The sequence below is a fragment of the Xiphophorus couchianus genome, chromosome 20 (assembly GCF_001444195.1).
Source record: "Xiphophorus couchianus chromosome 20, X_couchianus-1.0, whole genome shotgun sequence".
Classification (NCBI taxonomy): Eukaryota; Metazoa; Chordata; class Actinopteri; order Cyprinodontiformes; family Poeciliidae; genus Xiphophorus; species Xiphophorus couchianus.
Genome location: NC_040247.1, coordinates 20,652,037 through 20,678,103, shown reverse-complemented (window position 1 = coordinate 20,678,103; position 26,067 = coordinate 20,652,037). Strand labels below are relative to the sequence as shown.

The following is a 26,067-nucleotide window of genomic DNA, read 5'->3' as shown; positions in this document are numbered from 1 at the left end:
TGACCGTGCAGTTAGAGAGGAAGAAGAAGGTGACTAATACTGACTGCACTCAGCCCACTGTAAGTGCCTCAGTATATCGGGGAGGGGAGTGGCTTCACGCGCTGTAAGCAAAAGCTGGATCAAGGAAGCAATCAGTTGTCAGTTTCAAACAGCAAAGCGTGGAGGATCAGACTTCACCTGGATTCACTATGTTGTCTTTGGGATAGTAGGAGAATTGCTGGTAAGAGTCTGGAAATATTTGAACACATTTTGTTTTGTGATTTCAATACAATGCTGCTTTTAGACTTAAATGCATTATTGAAATATAACAAGTAGCAAACAGTTTTTATTGAATTGCTAACAACAGTACTGTGATGATTCCTATGAATGTTCAGAAACAAACAAAATCCAGACTTGCTGCATCTTTAAGACCTGTGCAGATGTTTCTATGTGACATTAACCTAAGCAGCTTGAACCACACTTAAATGTCCTCCATACGTTGCTTTAGGAGCAGTAGTGTATCTCGTCAGTTTCAATACCTGTTTGTACATGTTTAGTAACAACAAACTCCATACTTGCTGATGTAGTGCACAGTAGTGTTGGTGTATAACCAGTTTGGTTAGAGTGAATCATTTCAAGTACTGTTAGTGCAGTGCAACAAGAAGCTTGATTTAAAGTAATATCCAGTTCTTGAACTCGTGTTATGACATAAAGCTTTTTTCCCCCTCCTGGGCTGCCTGCAGAGGAAGTTGCTTCACCGCTAACAAAACTAGGAGTTGTGAAAACTAATGGAAGGAAAAGGGAAGTGATGCATTGTGGTATTTATTGATGATAACGTTGTATTCAATCTCTTACTGAGCAGTGCTCTAGTCAGGACTAGAGATCTTCCCAGGGATTACCCCACCTGTTAATGAATGATGGCTGCTACTGACTCCATCTTCCCCAGCATCCTGCATCCAGTGGCTCTGCATCCATCCACTAACTATAGTGCTGCATATTTGTTTTTTGCCATATCTTTAGTTCTGTTTACACAAGATCTCAGGGTGATCATGTGACGCATTTATTGTCGTCTTCACTAAACTTGCATTAACAGTAAGAACAGTTTGCATTACTAACTCTGTACCTTAGTCTTCCAATTGATTCTTTACATTTCTAAGCCCTACATATTTTATGGCAGGTAGAGATAAAAGTTCAAATGAATAAAAGAAATAGCAACTTTCTGTTACCCAATCAGTCTTGGTTCACAGAACAGATACTGTAACAAACATCTTTTTCGTGTATTTTTCTCTTTTATGATCTAAAATATCTTTTAAAAAGGTAATGCTTTGCAGCAATGTTTACCCTGTATTTTGTAAAATCTAGTCTGTGTGTGGTCGATTAGGGGTCTCTTTATTAATCTTGGATAATCACATCTTTTCAACTCAACTCAGAATTAGTCTTACTTGTTTTGGCTCTGAAACCTGTTATCCTGTATGTTGTGGGCTGCTGTTGATCATTTATCTCTGGGGTCTGTGCTCACACCAACATGTATTGTATGGATGCAATGCTGAAACCTTCTGCTCCACAAGCTATGCAATCTTGTCTTCATAATTTTCACTAAATTGTCTTTTTGTTGCTGTGAATCTTTCCAGTAGCTGTTTGAACTCTTAAGTTACCGCCACCTAACAGGCTGGAGTGTGTGTCAGGGTCTCAGAAATTAGGGAACTCAGAAAGGTGTGACCAAATAGGTTACTTTCTTAAAATGTGTCGTCAAAACATCTATTCAAATACAATTGATTACATTACAATATTTATAAATAATCTTGCAACAACTTTTCACAGCAGGCTTGAATTTACAGAGTAAAATCAGAATAAACCTTTTTTTTTTTTTTTTACAAGAAAGACAAATTAAACTGTTTTGATAAAAGCTAGTCATGGTCTGGAACCCATTACAATTATGCATAACAAAATTCTGTAAAATAGGTTTTTGAATCTAGTTCTGAATTTAGCAGGTGTTTATACTTTTTAGTTCAAAGGATCATTATTATGTGTTTTCCATCCACATAATGCCATTCTGTAGCACAATCAAGTAACTATGTTTCCTTCAGTTATTTTGAAAAAGCTGCTTATATATCAAATATGACTTAAAAGAAATTTGACAAATTTAACACCTTGAAATTGGGCCTCTGTCTCTTTAAGAAAGTGATGCTCTTTCCAATACACTGCCTTCAGGAAGTCATCACAACATTGCTCCTCTATTAACAGTGTTTTTATTAGCATTGCACTGTGAAGTAGCTCGTATAATGAACTCAGCTGATGTGCAGTTCCACCAGGTGCTTATTATTTGATGCTGGCTAGTGAAGGAGTCATGGAGGAGGGGTGCTCTGTAATGCAGCAGCTCCGATCTTCGTCCTCAGTCCCACAAACTCTTTTGCACTGTTGAATGGTTGCCACAGGAGATGAAGGGATTTCTCAGTCACGCATGAAAGAATCAAAGCAAAGCTCTGGGTTTGGTTTTGATGAGGGGAAAACTTTATGACATAATGTAAAGCTCAAAAAAGTTTATTTCAAATAACACTACCGCTTTAACTCCATCAATAAAAATGAAAATGACCAAAACAAATATGTCATAAATACCATTTTCCAACTTTGATAATCAATATATTGTGCTAATTTAATGTAAGTATTAATAAATGTTTTTTTTTTATGAAAGCTAAACATGCTAAAATGTTTGTCTTAATATACACAATGAGAATCTTATTGTGCCAACTGCCTACATGTTCATGCTTTTATCACGGTCTGCTGCTTCCTTTGCTTCCGCTGTGGAAATTCTTCACTTGTAAGCTATTTAAAGTGTTTAACTCACACCTGCAGTTTCCCCTTCTTTAAAACTTTACTGTCTATGCTGTTTTATTTTCTACTTTTATTAGATCAAAACTAATTTATTTTTTATCTACAGCTGCTGATTTACCATTTTTGGCTGTTTTTATGTTTCATCACCAGTCACTGGTTTTCCATCTTTACATGTTGTTCTGTTTTTCTCTCTCTCCTGTCGGACTTTCACCACCTGTCTCCATCTCTGCTTGCTTCGTGATTTCCCTTCACCATCATTCTGCAGCAACTAGACATGTAGCGAGCAGCGTAAATTCGGTGTACACCTCTTCGTGAACTCTTTTCCTCTAAAACAGGTAACTGTTTATTTGTCTGTGTACTTTTTAATGTTTAAATAGGCCATCAAAGAAGTCCACCTGCTGGATTTGACTTGACGGCATGTGAAATTGATCGCATCTCTCTGCCAGCCTGACAAATTAGCTTGGCTTCTTCTTGTGTTAGGGTGATATCGGGACCACAATGTCACACTTCCATTCGTATCTCTGCTTACTACTTCTATTTTAGTTGCATTTATTGCAAGTTGATAGTCCAGTTGACATATGCTGTACCCAAACCGCTCTAGAGAGGGATTACCCATGCAAGCCTACCCTTAGATTCATACCGTCCTGCCCACCGAACCATGCAAAGACACACACAGATGCATGTGAATACACACATGCATGTAAAAAAAATAAAAATAAAAGATCCACCAAGCCTCAAGGGAACAGGGTGTTCCTGAAAAGGAGAACAGAGAGCAAAGAGTTATTTTAGTCTTCAGAGCAGGCAGACAGGCAGCTTAGTGCAGAAATGTTTTGTTCGTCAGTGATTGTTATGCTGAGAAAACGTTTTGACATATACAGACCAAAACTATATCAAAGATAATACTTACAGCTTGGTTTAAAGATAAGAAAGGATTTTCTTTCACAAAAAAAGTCTCAATGAATGTACTCCAAGGCTTTGTTTCACTACACTTGAATTACTGTTGTGCTCATTTACATTTCTGTTTCTGTTATTAGAAATGTCTTGAATGGACTTGAATGGTGGATTAATTAATAATCTTTAGGTTACAGGTTAGCCTAAAAAGCTAAAGAAAATATGTTCATTTAACCAAGAACTTTGTTTCTGACAGAAAATGAGACAGACATATCCCAAAAGATAGTAAGTATAAAAGGAGGATCAATGAAAAAATGGCTGTTTGCAAGGGCCCACTAGTGTTTTGACTGCGTATTTAGTGATGGGCTTCAACGTTTTGAGAACAGAAGGCCTTCAAGCTTATCACCCTGACGTTTAGCTCCCTCCACATATTCTCTAAAACGTTAACATCACCTCCAGTTGAAGAAATATGTTTGTAAAATTAAAAGATTTCTGTAACCTAAATCTGCCAGAGGTGTAAATGGTGCTGGGGGCAAATCAAGGTCAGTGGTAACTGGTATGAGGACTGCATCATCGCACTGCATAATAAAACAGGAACTCAAACACAGACTTAGACTTTGTTGATTTAAATTCTCATTATATTCCAGTGGATGCACTGCTGAGGTTTGATCTACTATTCTCTGAAGATATTTATATAACTTTAGAGGATTTCCTTCTGTTTAAACTTAAATTCAAAGTCTCTTTCTTAAAATATTATTCTTAAATTACCATTGAATGCTTTTTCAATGTTTTTTCCTGCATTTCAGGCTGCGCACTTTACTAACTCAGAGTGCATATGCATTGTTTAAGGGGGATAATGTGTGTGTATGTATCCTACTTTTAAGTGCTGGCTGTCAAAGAGGCCTCTTTTGGCACTGGACAGTCACATCTAAAAATACCCTTTCCACAAATTAACACCATGTCTCTAAGCACAGGTGCCATGGCCTCATACTTCCTCTGTGTGTGGGTGTGTGTCTGTGTGTGTGAAGTTTTGAGTTTATGATCATGTACATTTTGCTGAAAAAGTTAGGCTGTCATCACGCAGCATACCTAAAGCGGTGCTTTCTGTATTTGTTGCCTATTCAGTGTGTCCGTGACTAACATATGGCACAATCCATAGCTGGCCTCTGACCTGGGCTTCCTCCGCTCTGCATCCTCCTACTGGCTGTCAGCGTTTGAAGTGAAGGAGGCCATGACATTACAGCACTGGACACACAATAGCTGCTGTGTGCTACGACTGCGTCACAAATGTCCCCAGTGGTTGTCAGGCAGCGGGAGAGCCCATGTATGGGATCATGCAGTCTGGTAGTAGTGAGTCTCCGTATGATATTAGGAAGCTGCATCGAAACGATGCATGTTAAGTGTAATACAGTATGCCTCATGGCTGAGTCATAGTGGGAGCTGGATGTTGTATGATGCAGGATTGTTGGGGAGAGAGGCTTTAATATGCAAACATTGTACACTCTGCCTCCAGCAGCAATTTTATTCAGAAAATAAATTAGCACCATGGATAAGAGATCTCTTGAGGTCGTCCTACCATAAATCTGAAAAAGTCTGGAATTTGCTATCATCGCTTTCCAGGTCTAGATCAGTATGGAAGCAATGTTTAATTTTCTGACTATTTTTATTCTTTGTATAATCATTTTTAGCATGCACACTGGTTTTTACATTGTGCTAAATTGGCTTGTTTCATCTTTGATTTGTCATGTGACATGTTGTTTTTTCTTCCTTACTGGCTAATTTTGTCCTCATAAAAAAAAGAAACATTTCACAAACGTTCCTTTTGTTTGTGAAATGTTTAGACAACTTTAAATTGAATTGGAACTGGTCGAGTGTTCTCAAAACTGGGTCCAAGCTGCCAAGCAGTTCACTAGAACTCCAATTTCCACTTTGGTTTTTGCTTCCAACAACTTCTGGTGACCCCACAGCACCTTAGAGTTATACTTCACAATGTTTTTCTTATCTAGTGAATGGGGATCCCCTCGTTCTAATTCTGCTACATCTTGTTTACACTGTGTCATGGTGAATTGAAATTATTAAGTGGGAAATGATTGAACTGGAAATTGAAAAGTTGAATGTGAATGGTCACATGCAAGAGGAAGAATCAGGATGACAAGGTCTGTGGTTTTCATTCCTTGCAGTACTTCAGGAAACTTGGCACTAATAGATAAGATGAATCTTTGACTTGAGAGCTCTTAGCTTCATCACCACTGAATGTGATGCTAAAGGTATTTAAACCCTGTATTCAGTTCAGCAATGTTTAGAGACTGGTCCTATACATATATATATAAGACTGAAATAATGATCTGGGCTCATAACTCCTGTACACTGATCAGGCTTAACATTAGAATCAATGACAGAGAAAGACATAAATAACACGTCTCCTGTAAGGGCTGCAAGATATCAGAAAAATATTTAACTGTGATACTATTGTTAAAAATTATGACAAAGATAGAAATTATGATTGACCAAAATTTTTCATGCACTTTTCTTTATCATTATGTTCCCATCACTCCATAAGCTTCAAGATCTGAGGTACTACGTACATTAGCTATTTATTACCTGTGCCACTACTTCTACCCATGCTAGCCAGCTCAATTTGAAGTCTTTAATTTTTAGAGAAAAAGTAAAGTTCTCTATATTCTACCTTTAATTTACACCTCTCCATTGAGTCATTATGCATTGAGTGCCACATATGGTGTCTGGGTTTTTCTGTGAGATAATTAAGTCACATGGCAGCAGTTTGGTTCTTGGTGGGTAATGAATAAAGCCCTCATTGCTGATTTTGTGTTCAGTGTCATCATGTTTGAGTTTGAAACTTATTTGTGTATATTTTAAGTAAAAATCTGAGGTTTAGGAGAGTTTGGCCAGTCTTTTTTGTTTAGCAGGACAAGTACAAAACAAAGTATCTTAGATCTATAAAGTGAAATTGAGAATGTTTATTTTATTGATGCTAGTAATAGCATCAATAAAATAATGATGCTATTATCCCTGCTTCTTCCTTGCAACATACAATTATTATTCTAAGATGCAGGTTCAGTCATAAAATTAAAGATCTTTAAGTAAATTTTTTGACACACCTAAAGAACTATAAACATTTCACCTATTGCGTGTGTTTACATGCAGACTTGTTTCTGCATAGTTACAATGATGTGGACACTCGCAGTTAACTTTACAGCGGTGGGAGTCCAGATGTAAGGATAAATTCTCATTAGTATTAGATTAAATCACTTCATTGGAGTATGGAGCTGTGAGTGCAAAGTTATTGTTTGCTGAAATCCACGTTCTGGTCCAAGTTTGTGTTGGAATGCCTGTGCGTATCAATGTCTTATCTCTGCATGGGTGTGTGTTATTCATGTAGGCCTTCTAACTGGCACAAAGCGGGCAGTGTGTGCCCCCTCGGGTGCTGAAATGTACACTTTGGACAACGGGCGGCTTCAGTCCTTCTCAATAGGAGCTGTCCTTCTTATTGTACCTCACGCACAATGAGCTTTTCTCTCTCTGTCTGTCTTTCTCTCTGGGTCATTCTCTCTTTATGACCATATACAGACAGCGTTTTTGATGAAAGATCCGATGAATCGGATTCTGACTGAAGCCGTGCTGTCTATCATTCCCCCGCACATGCTGCATCAGCAGCTGAACGGAGCAGAGGGCAGGCTCTCGTTTCATTATGCTTTTGGGTCCAGGCGGGCTTAGTCATGCAGAGATTAACACAAGTCATTGCAGAAGGGGAACTATCTGCGCTGGGACTCCCCTCTGAATGTTTTGGTTATGTGTGCATGCGAGTAAAGAGGAGGAGATGTAGCCAGGGGGTGATGGGTGTTCCCCTGGCCTTTAACTCACATGATCTCACAGGGACAACAGGATAACATGACTTCCACATGACCTCCTCAACATGATAGAGGAAGTCTTCTTGGTGGTTAATGTCTCTTATAGAGTGAATGTAAAGATGTTTGCTTTGGAAATGGTGATTCCTTTTTTAGGTCATTATACTTATGTGCACATTTGTTTTTGTTTTTTTTGTCCTCTACTGATTTGATTGAAAAGAAAATAATTGGAAAACACTTGTAGGCATAAAATGCAGCATGCTTTATGCTTTCTAGCTAGAATATTAAAAGATGATATTTATATATAATACCTACCAATTTCTGCTTTCATTACCGAGAAACAAATAACGGATAATTGCATTCACATGAGATATTTTGTCTGTGTGAAATCAGATTATCCAGGAACTCAACTGAACAGTCAGTCTGATTATAGGTAATTATATAATACCAATATAATCATTTTTTAATAGGATTTGTTGTAAAAAATAGGATAGCATGTATAGTTTTCCCTCAATATTTATTTAACAATATATATTGTGCACTTTTTGATTTATAGATTTATATAGATAGATTTCATAATATAGATTTCATAATAATAAGCAGGATAAAATGCAACAGATAGTTAGGAAGGAAACTTCAATGCTGATGTGTTTACATTACTTATAACTCATGATTTTTAAGAACCATAAATAACACTACAAATAAAACAAAATATTTGAGCTAAAATGTTTGAACAATTTTAAGAATTAAATATATATTGTAAATCAGAGTTATTTGTCAGTTAAACCAGAGCAAGAGTTATTTCTCAGTTAAAGCAAAACGAGGCTGCCAAGTTACCTCTTTCTGCATCTTTACCTAAAAACAGTAAAATACTAGAGTGACGTGTTTACACAGTTAAAAGTATTCATACTCCTGCCATGTTTGCATTTAAGGTTTTTACCAACACGTTTTTTCTTGCTGGAGGTAACATTAAAAAATGTTAGGGGGAGTCTTAGAGTCCCAACTTGAATCTAACAAAGAATATCTGGTAGTGAACTAGAGATAAAGGGGATAGCAAGGAGGCATTCCACCCTCTAAGACTTTGAGCTTATTACCCAAGATGAATTGTCAAAATTCAGTGGACGCATATAAAACCTGGTCAGAAATTACAAAATGATTTTGCTTGCAGTGATTCCCTTTTCGACTATGTAGACCTTTACTTTAACTCAGAGAATCCCAAAAGACTGGGGACGTTTCCAAATCCATCATGTTGAATGACAGGTAGAATTATATTTCTTAGCGACTTTTCTGTAATATACTGTTTACTTTCGCAAAGCTTCCTGCAACTTTTGTACTTCCTCCAACTTCATTTGTAAACATGTCATCAATGAACAGCTGATAGAAAACCGCTTTATGTTTTATGTAGTACTAACTTCGACAATGAAGATTCTCACCAGTAAGGCCTGAAAGTGCTTATTTGTGGTGAATTTCCTGACTTGAAAAGGGATTGTATTTTAGTTTCTTATTGGCTGATCATTGTGTAGAACAGATCAAAAATTGGATGATTGCCCACTGCAGCCAATTTCTTTATGCATTTCTGATAAAACAGCCTGTTTCACATGAAACCCAGTTGACTGAAGATAATCAGCTAGTGGTTGTATGTCTTGTAAATTCTTATTGAGTTCTCTACATTTTGCAAAATTCTGAAAAGTTCCACTGCCTCTGTCTTTTTCCCCTCTTTGATTTCATCCTCCTTTTTTTATCTCCTGCACAGATACCTCTACCTCTCGGGCTGGACTGTGGTGCATTAACGTCGGGTCGCCCTCCCCTGCCGCCTCGGCCCCCAGCGATGGCCTCACGCATCGGGCTGCGAATGCAGGTGAAACACAGATTTGTTCAAGCATTCAGAAAGTTCCCCTTTAGCGATTGCCAGTATATTTGGTTGCTGTCTTCATCCTAAATTTAATTAAGAAATTCCTCTTAACAATTTCATTATTCTTAATTGAACAGTAGCTATGTGCTTTGCAAGGGTATTCATATTTGCATGACTGTTTCTGATTTTGTCATATTGCAATAACAAACTTCAGTTTATATCAAGTGTTTTATGTAAAGCCCATTCTAGCTATTCTCCTTTGTAAAATAAATAAATAAATAACCACCAATCAGAAGTTTTCTAATGCCCAAAAGAGATTTTATTTTTCTATAATGACCACAAAGCTTCATCAAACTTCCCCTCAATCCTAATCAGCTTCTATGTATCTAACAATAAACCTCCCCTGAGCATGACACAAGTTTTACATTGGGGATATTCCATTCAAGGTGATGCCGGGTGTTAGTTTTCTATCACAAAGGTTATACAGTAACATTTTTGGTATGATCTGATCAATGGCACTCTATTAGATCTGTGGACTGAACGCCTCAGAGTTGTCCTGTCAACAAATTCTTTCACCTGAGCCCACATGCAAAAGCTGTATTATTATAAAAGCTGTATTATTACAGCTTTTGCATGTAGTCATCTAACCATTAATTAGTTAGATGACTTAGAATGTAATTAGTTCCACTGAATTTTGTTTAGGGGTATCAAAGTCCCCTAAATGCAACACAATTAATCAGATTTTGTTGTTGAATAATTTGAAAACCAGGTATCATTTTCCCTTCACTTCAGAATTTCATGCTCCTTTGTGTTGATCTATCAGATAAAATCCCAATAAAATACATTAATGTTTATGCTACAAAATGTGTAAGAGTTCAATGGGTTTAAATACTTCCACAAGGCACTGTATATTTAGTCAATCGTTTAGTTTTTATATATATATATATATATATATACTGTATATATAAAGCTGACTATTTTTTCTGATGTAAATATTTAATTTTTCCATAATTTTCTAATACCTTGCTCTACTCTTGGTTTTCTTAAGCATTCTGAGATGTTTGTGTTTGTTTGCATGCAGCTGATGCGAGACCAGCTGCAGCAGGAGGAGCAGCGTGAGCGGCAGCAGCAGCAGAATGCGGCGATGCAATACATGCAGCAACACATGGCTGGACCACCTGCACCTACTCCAGCTATCAGCACCCCACAGCAGTACCAAAGCATGCAAGTTCCTGTGGAGGTTCTGAAGGTCAGTGAGGCCACAGTCAGTGATTGTTACCAACCCCCTGTTTTTATGTTCAGTGCTCAAAAAACCTTAGAACATATTGTTCTGTAGATGGGGAAATATCTATTGATTTATGGTTTGATAAAATTCTGCTTTTTAAAAAAATGGAAAATGTTTTACTTATCTACTGGAGAAATTGTACACAGAATCAGTAAAATTATTTGTGTATGTCTTTTCATGAAGTTGTTGCTGGATTTAATTTTTGCTTTTGTGAAAATGCATAAGACTACTTTTTATCTTGACTTAAAAAAAGGCAGGAAAAATGAAAAGCTAACACAGATGTGTGGTTTGATCATTTTACTCTGAACAGAATTTCTACTCTCTCCTTCCACGACCTGTTTTTAGAATTGGGTATAACTCATTGGGTTTTGTGTAACCAGCCCGAATACAACATTACAAAAGAAAAATCACTAAACAGATAGTACCGTCAGTCTTGTTTCAGAGGATTTAATCATGGCTGAATGCTGTGACAGATCGGCACATAGGAAGTTTCCATTGAGCATTCTGACCAGGAACTCTGCTGTGTAGCCAGCACTCAGAGACAGGTTTGAGAAAGGAGGAAAAAAGAAGAATAAAGGGGAGCAACGATCATGTAAGAAGAAAGAATGGGGAGATAACAGACTTTTGACATGTTTTGTGATAGGCCAGATATGGGTGATGCAGATGCAGATAGCACTTTGCTTTATCAGGAACTGATAAAGCAAAGTGACATTTTGCCTGATTCCACAGATGCCTGTGTTTGTCCTTATCTGTGTTAGTGTGCAACACTCCTTCAGATGCTTTGTTTTTTTGTCCTCTTTGTAACTGTATATCTTTCCAGCATCCACGCAGCCTTAACAGTGTGGGGCAACATGCCTGTATTGTATTGACTATTTACTTTGCCTGCTTATGTGTGTGTGGTTGAATGGAATGGTGTTTATGAAACCTGCATTTTTCCTGTTGTAGATAAAGGAAGCTCTCTTGTCTGTCAGGCCCTCTGAGGCTGTCATACCTCCTGCAGCACATTTCTTTGGAGTTTGTCAGCTCCAGTACTGCGCGGCCTGCTGGGCCAAGCTGTCAGAACTAAATAGTCGGTCCTGTTGCTCGTCCTCACTGCTAGATGTTTTCTTTATTGTATCTGTTTATCAACGTGGATTTTTGTTCTTCCGGCAAGGTGAGGAGCTGAGAGACAGGAATGTAATCTTTTGTGGTCATTGTCCTTTTGTCAGCAAGGTTATGCAATAACTAGCAAAGACAAATTTCATGGTAGTTGTTGTTAAAGAAATTACTTCATAGAGTTTTGTGTGCATGTCAATCATTCTATTTAAAACTTCAGAGGAATGAACTTTATTTCTAATGCTGTTCTTTCCCGTCCAGCTATGTCTTTACTTAACCATTCCTTCCAGAAGTCCATCATCAGTTTATGTACGCAGACTCAACTTCAGTGCATCTGTGTACTGTTCAGGTCATAGGTTTGCAAACACTCTGATAATCAGCAGGAATGTCTTATTGATTTAGGCTTTTAATGATGCGTTTAAACCATTTTCTTCCAAGGCAAAATGATTATAGAGCCTATAAATTCAGTGATCACTGAAAATAAGAATTGGGTGCACAAGTTTAAATGTACTGTGGCATTTCTACAGAAAGGCCAAAATTTTACATACGAGCACAAAAATGCATACATTCCTACAAATGTTTTGATCACAGCCCCTAAGAATGTTGTGAGAAATCAGATACTTTTGTAACCATCAACAAAGTCTTGGCATTATTTTATTACCCTTGACCACTCTTCTTAGTAGAATTGGGAGCACTCATTTAAATTACTTTGCTTCCTGCCACTTGCTGCATTTTAAGCCTAAAGTATATTTAAAATAAAAAAAGGTTGGGCCCATTCAGAAATTGGCACCACCAGGTTAAGGGGCTTTGGAGTTATTGTGTAAATTTGACCCCTGAATGGTTGCTAGGGGAGATTAAAGGATTTCTCAAACATGCATGAACGAATCAAGGCACCACTATAGGTAAGATTTTGATGAGGAAATAATTTTATAACACAAAGTAAAGCTAAAGAAAAGTCAATTTTATGTAATACTGCCCCTATAAATGGCACTTGTTAATAGCTATAAAATATTAAGGGGGCCTCAGGCTAAACATTATATTTATGATAAAATATCTACATACACCTCCACTAATGTTTCAATGTGTCAATCAGAGAAAATACACATTAAATTCAGACTTGGGCACTTGGCTCTTGTTTCTAAAATAAACCTTTGAAGTTTCCTTTATTATTAGTCCAGCATGAACAGTCGGGCACTCAGCCCGACTGTTTAGTGCAGTTGAAATGCATTCACTAAATGCCCAAAGTTAATATGAAATTCCTGCCAAAGATTGGTGCATGTAAAAGCCTGACCAAATGTTATTTTAAGTGAGAAAATAAATAAAAGGGAGTAAGGTTGGAGTGTATTTGCAGTACATAACACTTTAATGTACCAATAAAAAAAATATTCGTATGTAGGGTTGCGTAGAAGTGGGTAGCAGATAAAAGGAGATCCAGCAACAGTAATGTCTTTGACAAGGGAGTTGTAAAACATCTATCGAAAATAGCAGAAGCATCTATTTACTGAAATGTTTGTGGTTATTCTAATATAACCCAGCTTTTAGCTATTAAAGTGGATAAAAGAAGCAGGGGGCAGCTCCCTCCTCAGCTCTGGCCTTTGATCTGAAGGAATGAGGCCAGCTCATGACTCCGTGGAGCCACACTTGGGGATTTTGTGCAGCTTTGCCTCTGTAGCCATCGCTGATTTAATGCTGCTATGTATCCTGTGCCATCACATCACTAAGATAAAAAGTGGTCTAAACATGAATTTAAATGTTAATGGTAAACCATTCTGAGCCAACTGGCTTTTATGAACAATATAGGGATAATTTTCAAACTGATTTATATGAGTATACGTCTGTGTTATTACCACTAAGATTTTCATTTTCAGTTTTGAAGCAATGAAAGAAGTCAAATTTGCTTAATGATTAAACTGAATTATTATGTTTTTACTTCATACAGGTACAAACCCACCTTGAAAATCCAACAGACTATCACATCCGTCAGTCACGGAGACAACAAGTGAAAGAATATCTCTCAACCACCTATGCTAGCAAACAGGTATTTGTTTGTCGAACGCTCTGCTGTACAGAGTGCCTTGCAAAAGTATTAAGCGTTTTCACATGTACTTTACCGGTATGTATATAATAGAAAAACATAAAGTAGTATGTGGCTGTGAAGTGGAACAAAAGAAAAATGATAGTTTGTAATGACTTTTACTAATAACAATATGAAAAGTATTGTGTGTGTATGAATTTATTTCTGCTTGAGTCAGTTATTTTAAGAACCACCTTTTACTTCGGTAACGGCACACATTGTCTTTTAGGTATGTCTCTACCAGATTTGCTCATCTAATTTAGGGTTTTTGTGTTGTTGGAAGGTGAGCCTCTGTCCTAATCTCTAGTCTTTGCAGCTTCTAATATGTTTTCTTCTAGGAACGCCTTGTAATAAGCTTTAGTTGTGAACCAAAAGAATCATAATGAAAAAAAAAGTAGCATGATGCTGCCACCCCCAAATGTTACCGTGGGAATGGTGTGTTCAGGTTATGTTAGTCACTCAGTTTGCTACCACAGATAGCTTTATTTTCTAACAAAACCAAACATAAATTTAAATTTGTAAACAACTCTAAAACTGTGTTATTTTTCCTCTTCAACTACACTTTGTGTTGCTCTGTCACATAAAATGCTGACCGAATTTATGTAATGTCATGTCAAAAAATTTAATGTGACAAAATATGAGAAAGTTCCAAGACATGAATATTTTTGCAAGGTACTGTATCTCTCATTTATATCCAATACATAGAAAGACAGAACCTAGTCTCAGTGACTGGTTTGAGGCATCCTCAGTTCACCTTCACCTTTTTTTCCTCTTTGTGTCTCCAGACGGTTCATGCAGTGGCAGGGATTATGCCACCATCTCCTCCCACAAACATGGGACCTTCGGGGGGTTCGGCATCTGCACCTCCACTGCTCCACTCCCCACACATGCGTAAGGAGCAGTTCATGCCTGGCAACAGCGCCCCCAACAGTCCCATGGCCATGCTCAACATTGGCTCTAGCCACGAGAAGGAGGTAGGCAACTGCAAGCGTTCTGGGCAGACTGCGCAATAAACATAGACCCATAAACATTAGGTTCATGGTCTTCTTTTAAAGCTCAGTTTGCAAGGACCCAACACAAATATATAACTTAATTATACCAATATATAAAATTACGAGGGTTGAAAATTAGCCCAGAAGTGACATGATCTCCAGTTTTTATGAACGCATCATAATGTTTTAATTGTACTCTGGTGGGCAGGAGCAGCACTTTGCAAAGGAACAGTAGGTGAGTTGGAAGAAAGTGGTGACTAACTGAGAGAGGCAATTAGTGGAATTTAAATGCCCCATAATGGCCTTCCTGCTGTAATTACAGCTTAACAAGTGACAGAGGAACAGCAGAACGTTGGGGCCTTTGAACCTGGGAGACTTTGACCAACACTCTGCCTTCAACTCTGCAATTCCTCTTTTTTTTTTCTTTCAAAGAGGAAAAATTACTCTACACTGCCGCAGAGAGTAAATGCTCTCATTTAGCTCTCTAAATGCTTTTAGGGGTTTTAAAATGTAAGAAAAATAAATATAGAAAAATGGGCCAGTGGTTTTATTGGCTAAATATTTCAATATTATTTACAGAAAATTTCTTCTAGAATTAATAAACAAGGATCTTTAAACTTCTTTTACAGACTTGGACTCGGTAACTTATTTCTGTATTGAAACTGGATCCACTGGTCTCCTGAACTGTCTTGAAATGACATTTGCTCTAATTTTTTTCTTTTTTTGCAGATGGAGGAGGTTATTGATGACATTATAAGTATGCAGTCCAGTTACGACGATGTTCAAGGATACATGGACCCTGTTCATATGCCAAACACAGTGAGTAGAGAGAATCCTCCTTCTAAAAAGAAACAGATTTCTTCATTTTCATAGTGTTCTCTATGACGCCTGTACTTTGCATCCAGTTAACCTGAAGGTAAAAGACAGAGTGCATCACTGGCTCTGCAGGCTGTAAAACCTTGAGGCATTTTTGTTACTGGTCATTTTTAACTGCAGTTTGTTGTAGCGTTTTTCTTTACACATGATTTTATTATATATGACACAAAGTAAAATCTACAAACTACTTTAACTGTAACTGTTCATTTTGTCTCAGAACAACCACAAACTTAAATTATTGGGATTTAATGTCACAGGCGATCAGAAGTAGATGGAACAGATGCATGGTTTTACAAATTGTTTACAAGCAAATCCTAAAATTTTGACATGCACTTTTATCTAGGCCCCTTTTCTATGATACCTCTGACTAAAATCCAGTGTAACCAACTAATTAGCAAATCGGCCCCCATTGAGAAATTAATCTCAATTCAAATGTTGCTTTTTGATGTTGACAAAATTGAAAGCTTTTGAAAATTCACCCAAGATGCTACATATAGCGGAAACACTGAGCATCACTCCGAACACCCCGTCCCCATCAAACATAGTGGAGGCAGCACTTTGCTGTGGCCGTGTTTCACTTTAACAGGAAAAGGTAAACTGGTCAACGTTAATGATGGCGATAAAGACAGTTAAATGCAAGGTAGTCTTGAAAGAAAACCTGTGAAAGAATGGCCTAGTCAAGGACTAGATCTTAAATCTAATGAATTGTTTGTGACAAGATTTGAAATTTATTATTAAGAGATGTGTTCAAGCCATTCTGTCAAAGCTTGAGCTTTTTCCAAAGAGGAATAGACTAAAATGATGTTACTAAATGAGAAAATACTTCAAATGTTTATACTTTTGGGTTGTGTGCTATTTATCTCAGAACTGTAGAGCAGGATGAGCCTCTTCTTCAGTAGAACGTGAATTCTTCAAATAATGCAATTTGTTTTGAAACTATGGACTGAGTGACATGTTTTTATACCATATTATACTACTTAAAGTCCCTTTCAAGCCTCTTTGGATGAATAAAAAAGAAAACAATATTATTTAGACTACATAATTGATGTTTCTTTCTTTAAAATTTCATTGTTGTTCTCCTCGACTTTTAAGGCTTTTTTGAGCCCAGTAAAAAAATCATCTAGTTAAATATTGCAAGTCAGTTGTTAGTATAAAGAGTTTGAACTCTTATATTACAATAATTACCATATTAGTGATGTTTGCTATTATTGGACATTATTAGGCTTATCTATTAATTAAACCACAGTATGTTAATCTTTCAAAGCAGCCACTGAATGTTCCTTCAAAGGCTTTTTTTCACTCAGCATGTACCCACAGTGTCCAATCAGTTATATCTTCATGCAGCCATAAACAAAAACACATAGACAAACAAAGTGAAGTGCACGAAACAAAGTGTGTAATTGGCTTAAACACTAAACATTCCATCCGTAAACCGTGTTGGACATAGTTAGGAATAGCCAGGAAGACATGCCGGGACGAGGACTATGCTGCGCTTTGTGTCCAAGGAAGCAAACTCAGAAAATTAACAATTAAGCCGCCACCAGTTAGAGTTCAACTTGTTTACAAGACATTCGAAGAGAGGGAGGTGGAGGGAAGAAAAAAGGGAGGGAGGAGGTGTATACGGGTGGGGGCGATGAGGACAATTTATGCTGGAGGGAAAACAGAGTGAAAGTCCAGTTGGGGGAAAGTTCACTCCTGTTTGGTGGAGAACGGAGGTAGAAGACGAACCGGAGCGCCGCCGCTGAGGTCATTCTCTCAACAGCAGTAGCTGCAGAGGAGGCGGTCGCCACAAAACTCTGCATGTGCTGCCCGAGCCCAGGAGAGAAGAAGAAAGCCCCCTCAGCCTTTATAAGCAAAGGAGTGTAGGATGAAGGAGATGAATAAGACGTATGCCATTGTGGAAGTTATTGAAGGAGAACAGATTCAGCTGGTAAGATAAAAAGCTCCCTGGCTGCTTAAACATGACTTTGATTTAGATCTGAGTCAGTGGATTGTCCTTTTCTTATGCTGTGTGTTAAAAGTTTGAACTTCTGTGATGCATCAGCATATTTTCACATAAGCATATTATTGGATGTTTCAGATTTTCCTCATTCCGTTTCATATTGTTGGATTTTAAATCTCAATTTGAGCTTAAATCAAAGCAGTCTCTGATACTATATGTGTTCAACCTCACTAACTGCTGTGTGGAGACAGAAACCCACATATACAGCTGTGGCTTTATCTCCCACCGCCCTGTGTGGTTGATTGGTTTAATCACTTAAACTTTGTCTTTGTGCATAAGTCTGTACTGCACTGTGTGATTAGATTGGTCAGCACACACCAATCAATCTCGGTGTTTCAAAAGATGTCTGTTGAAGAACTAAGAAACTGCATATCAGTATGGTAACTGTGCTGGATAGATTCCAGCTTACCCGGCCTCTCTTTATTCCCTTTAATGTCAGAACAGTGAGTAAAACTCACCTGCTAATCCTGATGGGGATTAAGACAGCAAATTCCTTGGAATTCTTGGAATCTTTTAAACTTTAGCAAAAGCTGGGGACACCACTGAATGCCAGGCACAGACAGAGTGTTTTGAAAGTCTTCAAGCAGATGGTGACACTGACTCAGAATTAGCTGCTAATTAAACGAGCAGACTCTTGGGATTTCCGATCAGAATGTGTGAAGTGCAGAAGCACGGTGGAACAGGCTGAGACAGAGCGTGCGTTTTCTAGTATCTACTGTCAGCAGAAATAATGTTAATGTGACCGGTAGAAATAAAAGTTTTTTTATTGGGATTTTATCGTGTATGATGATGCACTGATTTGTTTTAAACATTAACCCGAAGAAACATCAGATTTCCCTATAAATGAATACCCACACTGTTGGATGCCTAATTTAATTAGTTAATAATCGATTTATGCTTTTTTAAGCCATTTTCCACACCTTCACAGCTCAACTTTCTAATAATTTGAAGCTTTATGTCCATATTAGTATTGAAATCTTTCAGCCTAGTTGCAAAGCTTCAGAAATGACTGTTTATGTTTGTCTGTGAATGTGTTTAATCCTCCAGCTCGCACAGTAGCTTACAGATTAAGTTATCTTTCTCCTTGAGTTCTTTATCTGTCAGGCCTCATTAGTAGGGCCACATTTGTCCCTACTGCCTTAGGGCAGTTTGACACGGCTCCTTGACGGGTCTAAAACTCATTGACTCCTTGACCTGCACAATTAAAGGGAAATGAGTTCTTTTTAATAGTCCTCACTGAGTTAAATCCCTCTTGTTATATAGCGTCTAAAGTGCAAGATATTGGAGTTTGGAGCACTTCACAGGTGTAAATTCAGGAGCAGGAGAAAGCAGAGGAGGGAATCCAGCCATAAAGACAGATAAAGTTGATAACACAATTGTCAATCATTGCTGTGCATTTGGCAAGCTCTTCTCAGGTGTGATGTTATTACATTATCTGCTGCTGTGTGCGCTTTACAGCACAATAAACACGAACACTGACTCCATAAAAGTATTTTACAAGTTGCAAGAAGCTGTGAAAGATTTCTTGGTAAGGAATAACATATTTAAACTGAAGTGCAGACAGATGAGATTATACTTTATAGGGTACTCTTTATATGTTGTATTCTGTAAACTTTAATCTGATTGTAATTTTACTCTATAACACAAACATATATTGAAATAGTAGCATAATTTTTCATGTTTGACCCTAAACGTATTTGCTTTTTTGGAATACTGAAGTGCAAGGGGGCTTTTTGATCAAAATAAAAAGACTGCGCCATTACTTGCGTTGATGCAATGAAATTGTTATTTTTCAAACACTTAACATTAGGTCTGTATTTAGACATGTTTTCTAAAATAATGTGTATGTCTTTTTGTTTGTGCTCCCCTTACTTCAAGCTCCCGCTTTCCAGCAGCCACCTGGACGTCTACACAGGTCCTGGGATGAAGGCGCCGACTATCGGAATGACAAGCAACTCCTGTCCCGCCAACCTGACCATCAAGCGAGAACTGACGGGTGCGAACAACTGAGTTTTAAAACATTTTGTTCTTTACAGATGATGTAAACGTTGTTGCTCTAAGAACCACAGTGACTCTTCCTGGTAATCTGTGACATCTTTTTTGTGCCACTTTGACAGCCTTTAGTTGATTATTTTTTGTTTTTGCAAAGACACAGAAGCCCGTGCGCTGGCCAAGGAGAGACAGAAGAAAGATAACCACAATCTAAGTAAGAATCTTTGCACTGGACGCATTCACAGCGACAAATATGCACAACATAGTTGGCCTCTTGCATAGTTTGCTACAGCTTTATGCTGATTTAGCTGACATAGTGTAACAAGTGGGTGGATAGTTAACTTGATCATTTCTGCTGTTCTTGCACTTAAGAGTAATTGCCTGTGACTGTGACTTTGTGTGCATTTGTGCTACTTCTTATTGTTCATCTCCAAAATGCAAAACTGTTTTTCTGTTTGTCTCTTTGCTCTGCAATAGTTGAAAGGAGGAGAAGATTCAACATTAATGATCGAATCAAAGAGCTGGGCACCATGATTCCCAAAACCAATGACCTGTGAGTATCTTTCAGTTTGCTTTGTTTACAGGAACATCTCAATAAAGTTTAATATTATCAAAAGCTAAATTCATATTACATTCATTGCTCAGAGAATGATGTATTCCAAGCATTTAGTTTAGTTGGTTTTGATCATTCTGACTCTCAGCTAATAGAAACCCAAAGTTTTTCTGAAATTCAGCATATTACACAAGACCAATAAAAAGGATTCTTCATGCAGGGATGTTATCTGGCCATGTTATGGCCTGCACAGTCATTGGGAAGCATACTGACTTGACATTTATACAACAGACAGTTACCTATGCCCTCCTTGGAGTGGGAGTAAGCTACAGATGGTCATTACTGAAGAAGGAACCTATTATTGGAGAAATCAAGTGAAGGGAAAAAGTGTATTAGAAAAAATAAATGACAAGGACAACTGCAGCCTTGAGAGGAACTTAAATCAAAGCTTGTTTAGGAAGAGGAGGACAAATCACAAGGCATGAACTGCAGCAGGAGTGAGAGCTTTGAGAGCTACAACAACAGATCTATACCCAACTTGGGCAACCATGAATAAAAAAATTGATGTCTGCTGTTGAAACAATCTCATAATAAGTTTAATTCATTGTAAATAACAATATTCAATGTTTGAGTTTCAGCAGTTTGCTGCTACTGCCTACCAGCAGGAAATAGTTATGTTTTGAATAATTAGCCTTCAGCCGTGTTTAACTTAGCTGCCATTAGCTTTAAGAAAACAGGACATTTCATAATGTTTTTATGGCTACTTTAGGTAACTTAGTGGAATGAAAGAGAAAGAAAATAACCTTAAAAGACATAAGCGCAACCTTGGTTTTAGCAGTCTGAACTCAATAATCAGCTTCAGCTGTACCATGCATTCCCTGTGGAGCCTAAATTAAAAGCAGCTAAGTTAGATGCTTTTAATTTAGATTAAATTAAATTAAAAGCATTTAATTTAAATTAAAAGCATCTAAGTTAGATGCTTTTAATTTAGATGGACTAAGTTATTAATAAAAAAAAAACATAATAAAAACTCTGAAACTGATCATCCTAAGCTTTTACTGCCCAGATACAAGTTACTGTGAATAGTGTTTCAAAGGACAAAGTGGCTTTTGTCTTGCTATATCAGTTGGGAACCAGTTAGCTGCTGTACTAGCTCAGAATGTGGACGACTCAGGTCAGGTCTTTTAAAAGGTCTCATTGCTTGGTAAGGGGTTTATTTTGGTGTCTTCTTAGCTCTGTTTTGACCAGGCAGTCAGACTCGATAAAACTGCTGTTCCTTGGTTCTGGAACTAGCATCGGTTGCCATTCATCTCCCTCGGTGTAGTCAGCCAGCGTCAGTTGTCTTGGGGAACCTGTAATTGTAAGAATCTTTCTGCAGAGTTCTGAGCATACCAGGATAATGGTTCATTCCTATGACCAATCAATCCAATACAGTCACCTGCGTTTTGGCCCCCAAGCTCCTGGAGTTTCTAGAGTGGGCCTTCTCTTTGCCCACTCCAAAAAGTGCGCAAAGAGATACAAGAGCATAATACAATATGCTCTTGTATTATATGCAAGAACACATAATACTTTTGCATATAATACAAGAGTATTATATGCACTTTAATACTCTTTCATTGACGCATATATACATCACTTTAATACGAGAGAATTTCTTGTATTAAAAAGATTATTTTTTATTGGTCTTATGTAATTTTGGATTTTCATTAACTGTAGGCTACGTTAATCACAATGAATAGAAATAAAAGCTTAAATATATACAGGTACATATGCATATGAATACAGGTACATGTGAATATTTATATATATATGTTTCATTTATTAGTTGAATTACTGAAATATGCTATGTTTTTAATGATATTCAGATTCATTGGGTGTCAATGGATCCAAACGACATATGAGTAACCAGCTGTGTGTACTTTCCTCTGTTTGTAGCGATGTACGTTGGAACAAAGGTACTATATTGCGCGCATCTGTAGATTATATCAAACGCATGCAAAAAGATGTTCAGAGATCCAGAGAAGTGGAAAATAACTTCAAAAGGATGGAGGTGGCCAACAAACATCTTTTGCTACGTATTCAGGTGAAACACTTAACAGAAATACATAAACAAGAAATCAATGAAGACGATATTTGGGATGACGTTTGATTTTGCTGTCAACAGGAGCTGGAGATGCAGGCTCAAATACATGGCCTGCCAAGCACCTCCCCATCTGCCCTAAACCAGAGTGAAATGATGCCTCCTTACATAAAACAAGAGACCAGCCCAGAGCAGAACTTTTCTCATGCCCAGGCACAATCCCTCCACCAGTCCCAGCACATACCCCACAACCAGGCTCAGCCCCAGCAGCACCACTTCCTCCCCCAAACCCACCTCCATCCTCAGAGCCAGCTCCAGCCTCAGGTCCAGCAGCTGCCACCGCTCTCACAGCATCTCCCACCCCAACAGCCCATCCAGTTCCCAGCCGTGGGCAGCTCCCAGCCCTTTGACTTTGCCCAGTCACTGGACCTGTGCGATGGGATACACGGATTCTCAGACGGCATGTCGGGGCTGGGTGACCTAGGCGGACTGGACGTCCAAGGGAGGAGAGGCGAGCTGGGCTTCTTGATGATGGACGAGCCTTTGTCCCCTATGGGTGGAGACCCGCTGCTGTCTGCCATGTCCCCCGAGGCGTCTGTCGACTCTAGCCGCAGATCCAGCTTTAGCATAGAGGATGGAGACATCATGTAGAAATGTAGCGCGGTTGCAGTAAAACTGCAAACAGCATCAAACAAAATAAGAAAACCCCAAAAATATACACAATACACAAAAAAGAATCAATCAATATTTACCAGGTCCCAACATCACACACACGTTGTGGTACCGTTATCTCTCTTTAACGGTACAGTCCAAACCAAAGGGTACACCAGTCTCACAGAAGTTGTTAGTCAGAGCCGGCCCAAGACAAAAACAAACTAAGCTGCTGCTTGGGGCCTCCAGGCCAGCAAGAGGTACCCAGAAGTATTTGGATTCTTAAACAGAATATTGATCTCAAATCCTCAAAATGTTCTTGACTCGTTTAGAAAGTCAAGAAACTTGACATGTGCACTATTTGTTATAATTTATTCATAGTTGCATCATTATGTTATTGATCACAATTTAATGTCAGTAGTTAAATGTTGCTAGCTGCTGTTTGTGTTTGTGCTAGAGTCACGTTTTAAGGACAATATAACTATTTAATACATAAATTACAATTATGCCTCTTTAGTCATCAAGAGCCAAAAGTGCCACAATTCAATACAACAATAAGTTGCACACTAACGTTATATAATAGATCACTTAAGTAAAACAAAAGAAATCGCATGAATTAATTAAATATCAAAATAATTTAGAAACAATGGTAGTTTAAAGTTTGTATAAATTTTACGTCAAAGGCATATATATAATGGAAGTATTTATTTTATTCCATTTTACTATGAGGCAGCATATGGAAATTATTTTTATCCGTTACCTTAACAACACTGGTGTCCAAGAATTTTTGCTTAACTCATATGCCTCCGTTGGAACTATTTGATGTGAACTGGAGTGGGGTCCCAATCAGATTCTATGTAGGGCCAAAGACCACATTGGGCCGGCTCTGTTTAGAGTAAACATTTTGCACACGCACTCAAGTGCCTGCAAGTTGATCTGTACAGCCTGAAGCTTTACCTACCAGGCTAAGCATTTCCAGTATTGAACCAACACACAGATCTCTTGTGCAGCACATTTAGCCTTATTTCCAGCAGGGTGACTCTGAATCCTATCTGAGCAGAGGACAACACCAGTAGTTAATTAGATTGACGGTATTGGATGCGAGAGCAAATGGGGGCATTGTCTCACGTGAACGTTATTTGCTCCCCCCATCCCCTCCCGCACACCTCTTTTAATAACCGTAAACGATTCGGTGTATGATAGTTAATAAAATGGAAATAGCTTTATGGTCCTGCATACATAATTCATCCTGAAGGGGAAGCGGTCTTCTGACATAGCTGCTCTCCTCACTTTGCTTTTCCACATTTTGCTTTGGCCACACATGTTAGGTGTTGATAAAGATCTGAGTTGGCCTGATAAATTGGAGGGATCTCTGGAGGAGTTCACATCTTATGATTCAGTTAACATAATTACTCAGTGGGTGGGTGGAAGAAGTCTTCAATAAACTCTTGGTCCTGCATGCTTTCAGCACAGCTTGCTAAAGTGAGTGGCTACCATTAGTACGTTTACTTGCTGTTTTGATTTGACTTGAAACATATCCTAATGCGGTTTCAGTTAATGGTGTACAGATGAAACTTACAGCTTCATAAAACATAAAATTTTATACGCAGTGATTCAGATCCTTTCTTTCTTTTTTTTTTTTAACTGACTGCACATCTTGCTGGAGGTGCAAATGCCATAATCACAGACAGACAGTGTAACAGTGACCATTATTGGGAGCAAAGTCCAGTCAAGGACTTCAGTACGGATCAAATACCTTGATGGGAAACCTGATCCAATTCTTGGGATAGGATTCAGACATCCCCAGTTAGGACCTTCACTCAGACACTGTCAAGTTATGTGGAGTGAAGTAATTAATTTTTTTGGATAATCTGAAAGATTTAACATTAACTTATGAGAAATTTGTCAAAAATACTCAGGTATTGTTGCAGAATGCAAAAAAACAACAACAAAAAAACAGCATTTGTTTTGATCACTCAGTTGTGTCAGAGCCATGATCCACACCCTTGTGTGCCTTTTTATTTACTCTTCCGTCTCTTTTTACAGCATGTTTTTATACATTTTGGGCCATACGCAGCTAAGATTTTATAATCGCATTCAGCCATGCCTTTCTTCTGTCTGCTTCAGCTAAACTATGCAGTTTCCAGGGGATAAACATAATTTTATGTATGGAGTTTTAAGGGTTTGTGAATGAGGTCAACAAGAAAGGCAGGTAAAGTTAGGTTTTAATGAAGAAGGAATGTGAAAGTTTGGTCGTGCATTTGTAAGTTTTGTAAGCACAGAATCAGAACATATGCACATAAACACACTCTTTACAGAAACGTGTAAGGACTATAATGCAGTATAGTCTTTACATATTCATACAGACACGGACGGCTGCAGAGGCGAACCTGATGCCACCCTGAGCTGATCCATCGCTCCAGCCGTCATGTTAACGGTTGAAGCAGGTTGAGTCTGTTGTGTCTCTGCTTGGGTTTGACTTTTATTTGTTGTCGCTTTTGATCAGACCAGGCTAAGTTAGACAAAATACAAAATAAAAAAAAAGGAACATTGTTAATGATTTTTTTTTTTTTTTTTTGACCTGTGTTCTTTATTTTAGAGTTTGTCATTTATTTTATCTGTTGAAGCACTGGAATCTCTACTATTGTTTAGACTTTGTAAAAAATAATTTCAGATGTCGTATACCACTATGCCACTTAAATGTATTTTATTTGTATTTGTTGTTTTAGTTCTATTTCAATTTTATTCCAAGTACCTGCTCTTCCCAGAGCCAGTTTGGGAAACTACATCATTAAGTGTTCCACACAAAAAAAGTAAACGGTTTATAAACTTTTGAATTTCAAATAATTTTAAAGATGATAAGATTATGTACATTTGGGACATGATTTTTTTTTTTTATATGATTCAAATTATTTGTTTCGGTCTGCTATAACTTTTACTTTTGGCAGATAGAGATTAAACATGATTCTGTGATTTGACTGAAATGTAATGACTTATTTAATGAATGTAAAGTTTTGGGTGGTTCTGGTTGAACTGAAAAAAAAAAC

At 37.8% G+C, this 26,067-nt stretch overlaps 1 protein-coding gene across 2 annotated transcripts; it reads left to right on the top strand.

Annotated features, from left to right (window-relative positions):
• On the top strand, positions 1-26,067 carry tfeb (transcription factor EB). Of its 2 annotated transcripts, none has more exons than XM_028003409.1 (11): positions 1-220; positions 9,322-9,426; positions 10,502-10,669; positions 13,740-13,838; positions 14,660-14,848; positions 15,596-15,685; positions 19,623-19,740; positions 19,894-19,950; positions 20,214-20,289; positions 22,225-22,372; positions 22,454-26,067. In XM_028003409.1, exons 2-11 carry the CDS (start codon positions 9,397-9,399, stop codon positions 23,018-23,020), a joined length of 1,542 nt encoding a protein of 513 aa, XP_027859210.1. In that variant the 5' UTR covers positions 1-220; positions 9,322-9,396; the 3' UTR covers positions 23,021-26,067. The 2 variants fall into 2 exon arrangements, with proteins under 2 accessions (XP_027859210.1, XP_027859211.1); XM_028003410.1 differs by having other exon boundaries at positions 7-220; positions 19,900-19,950.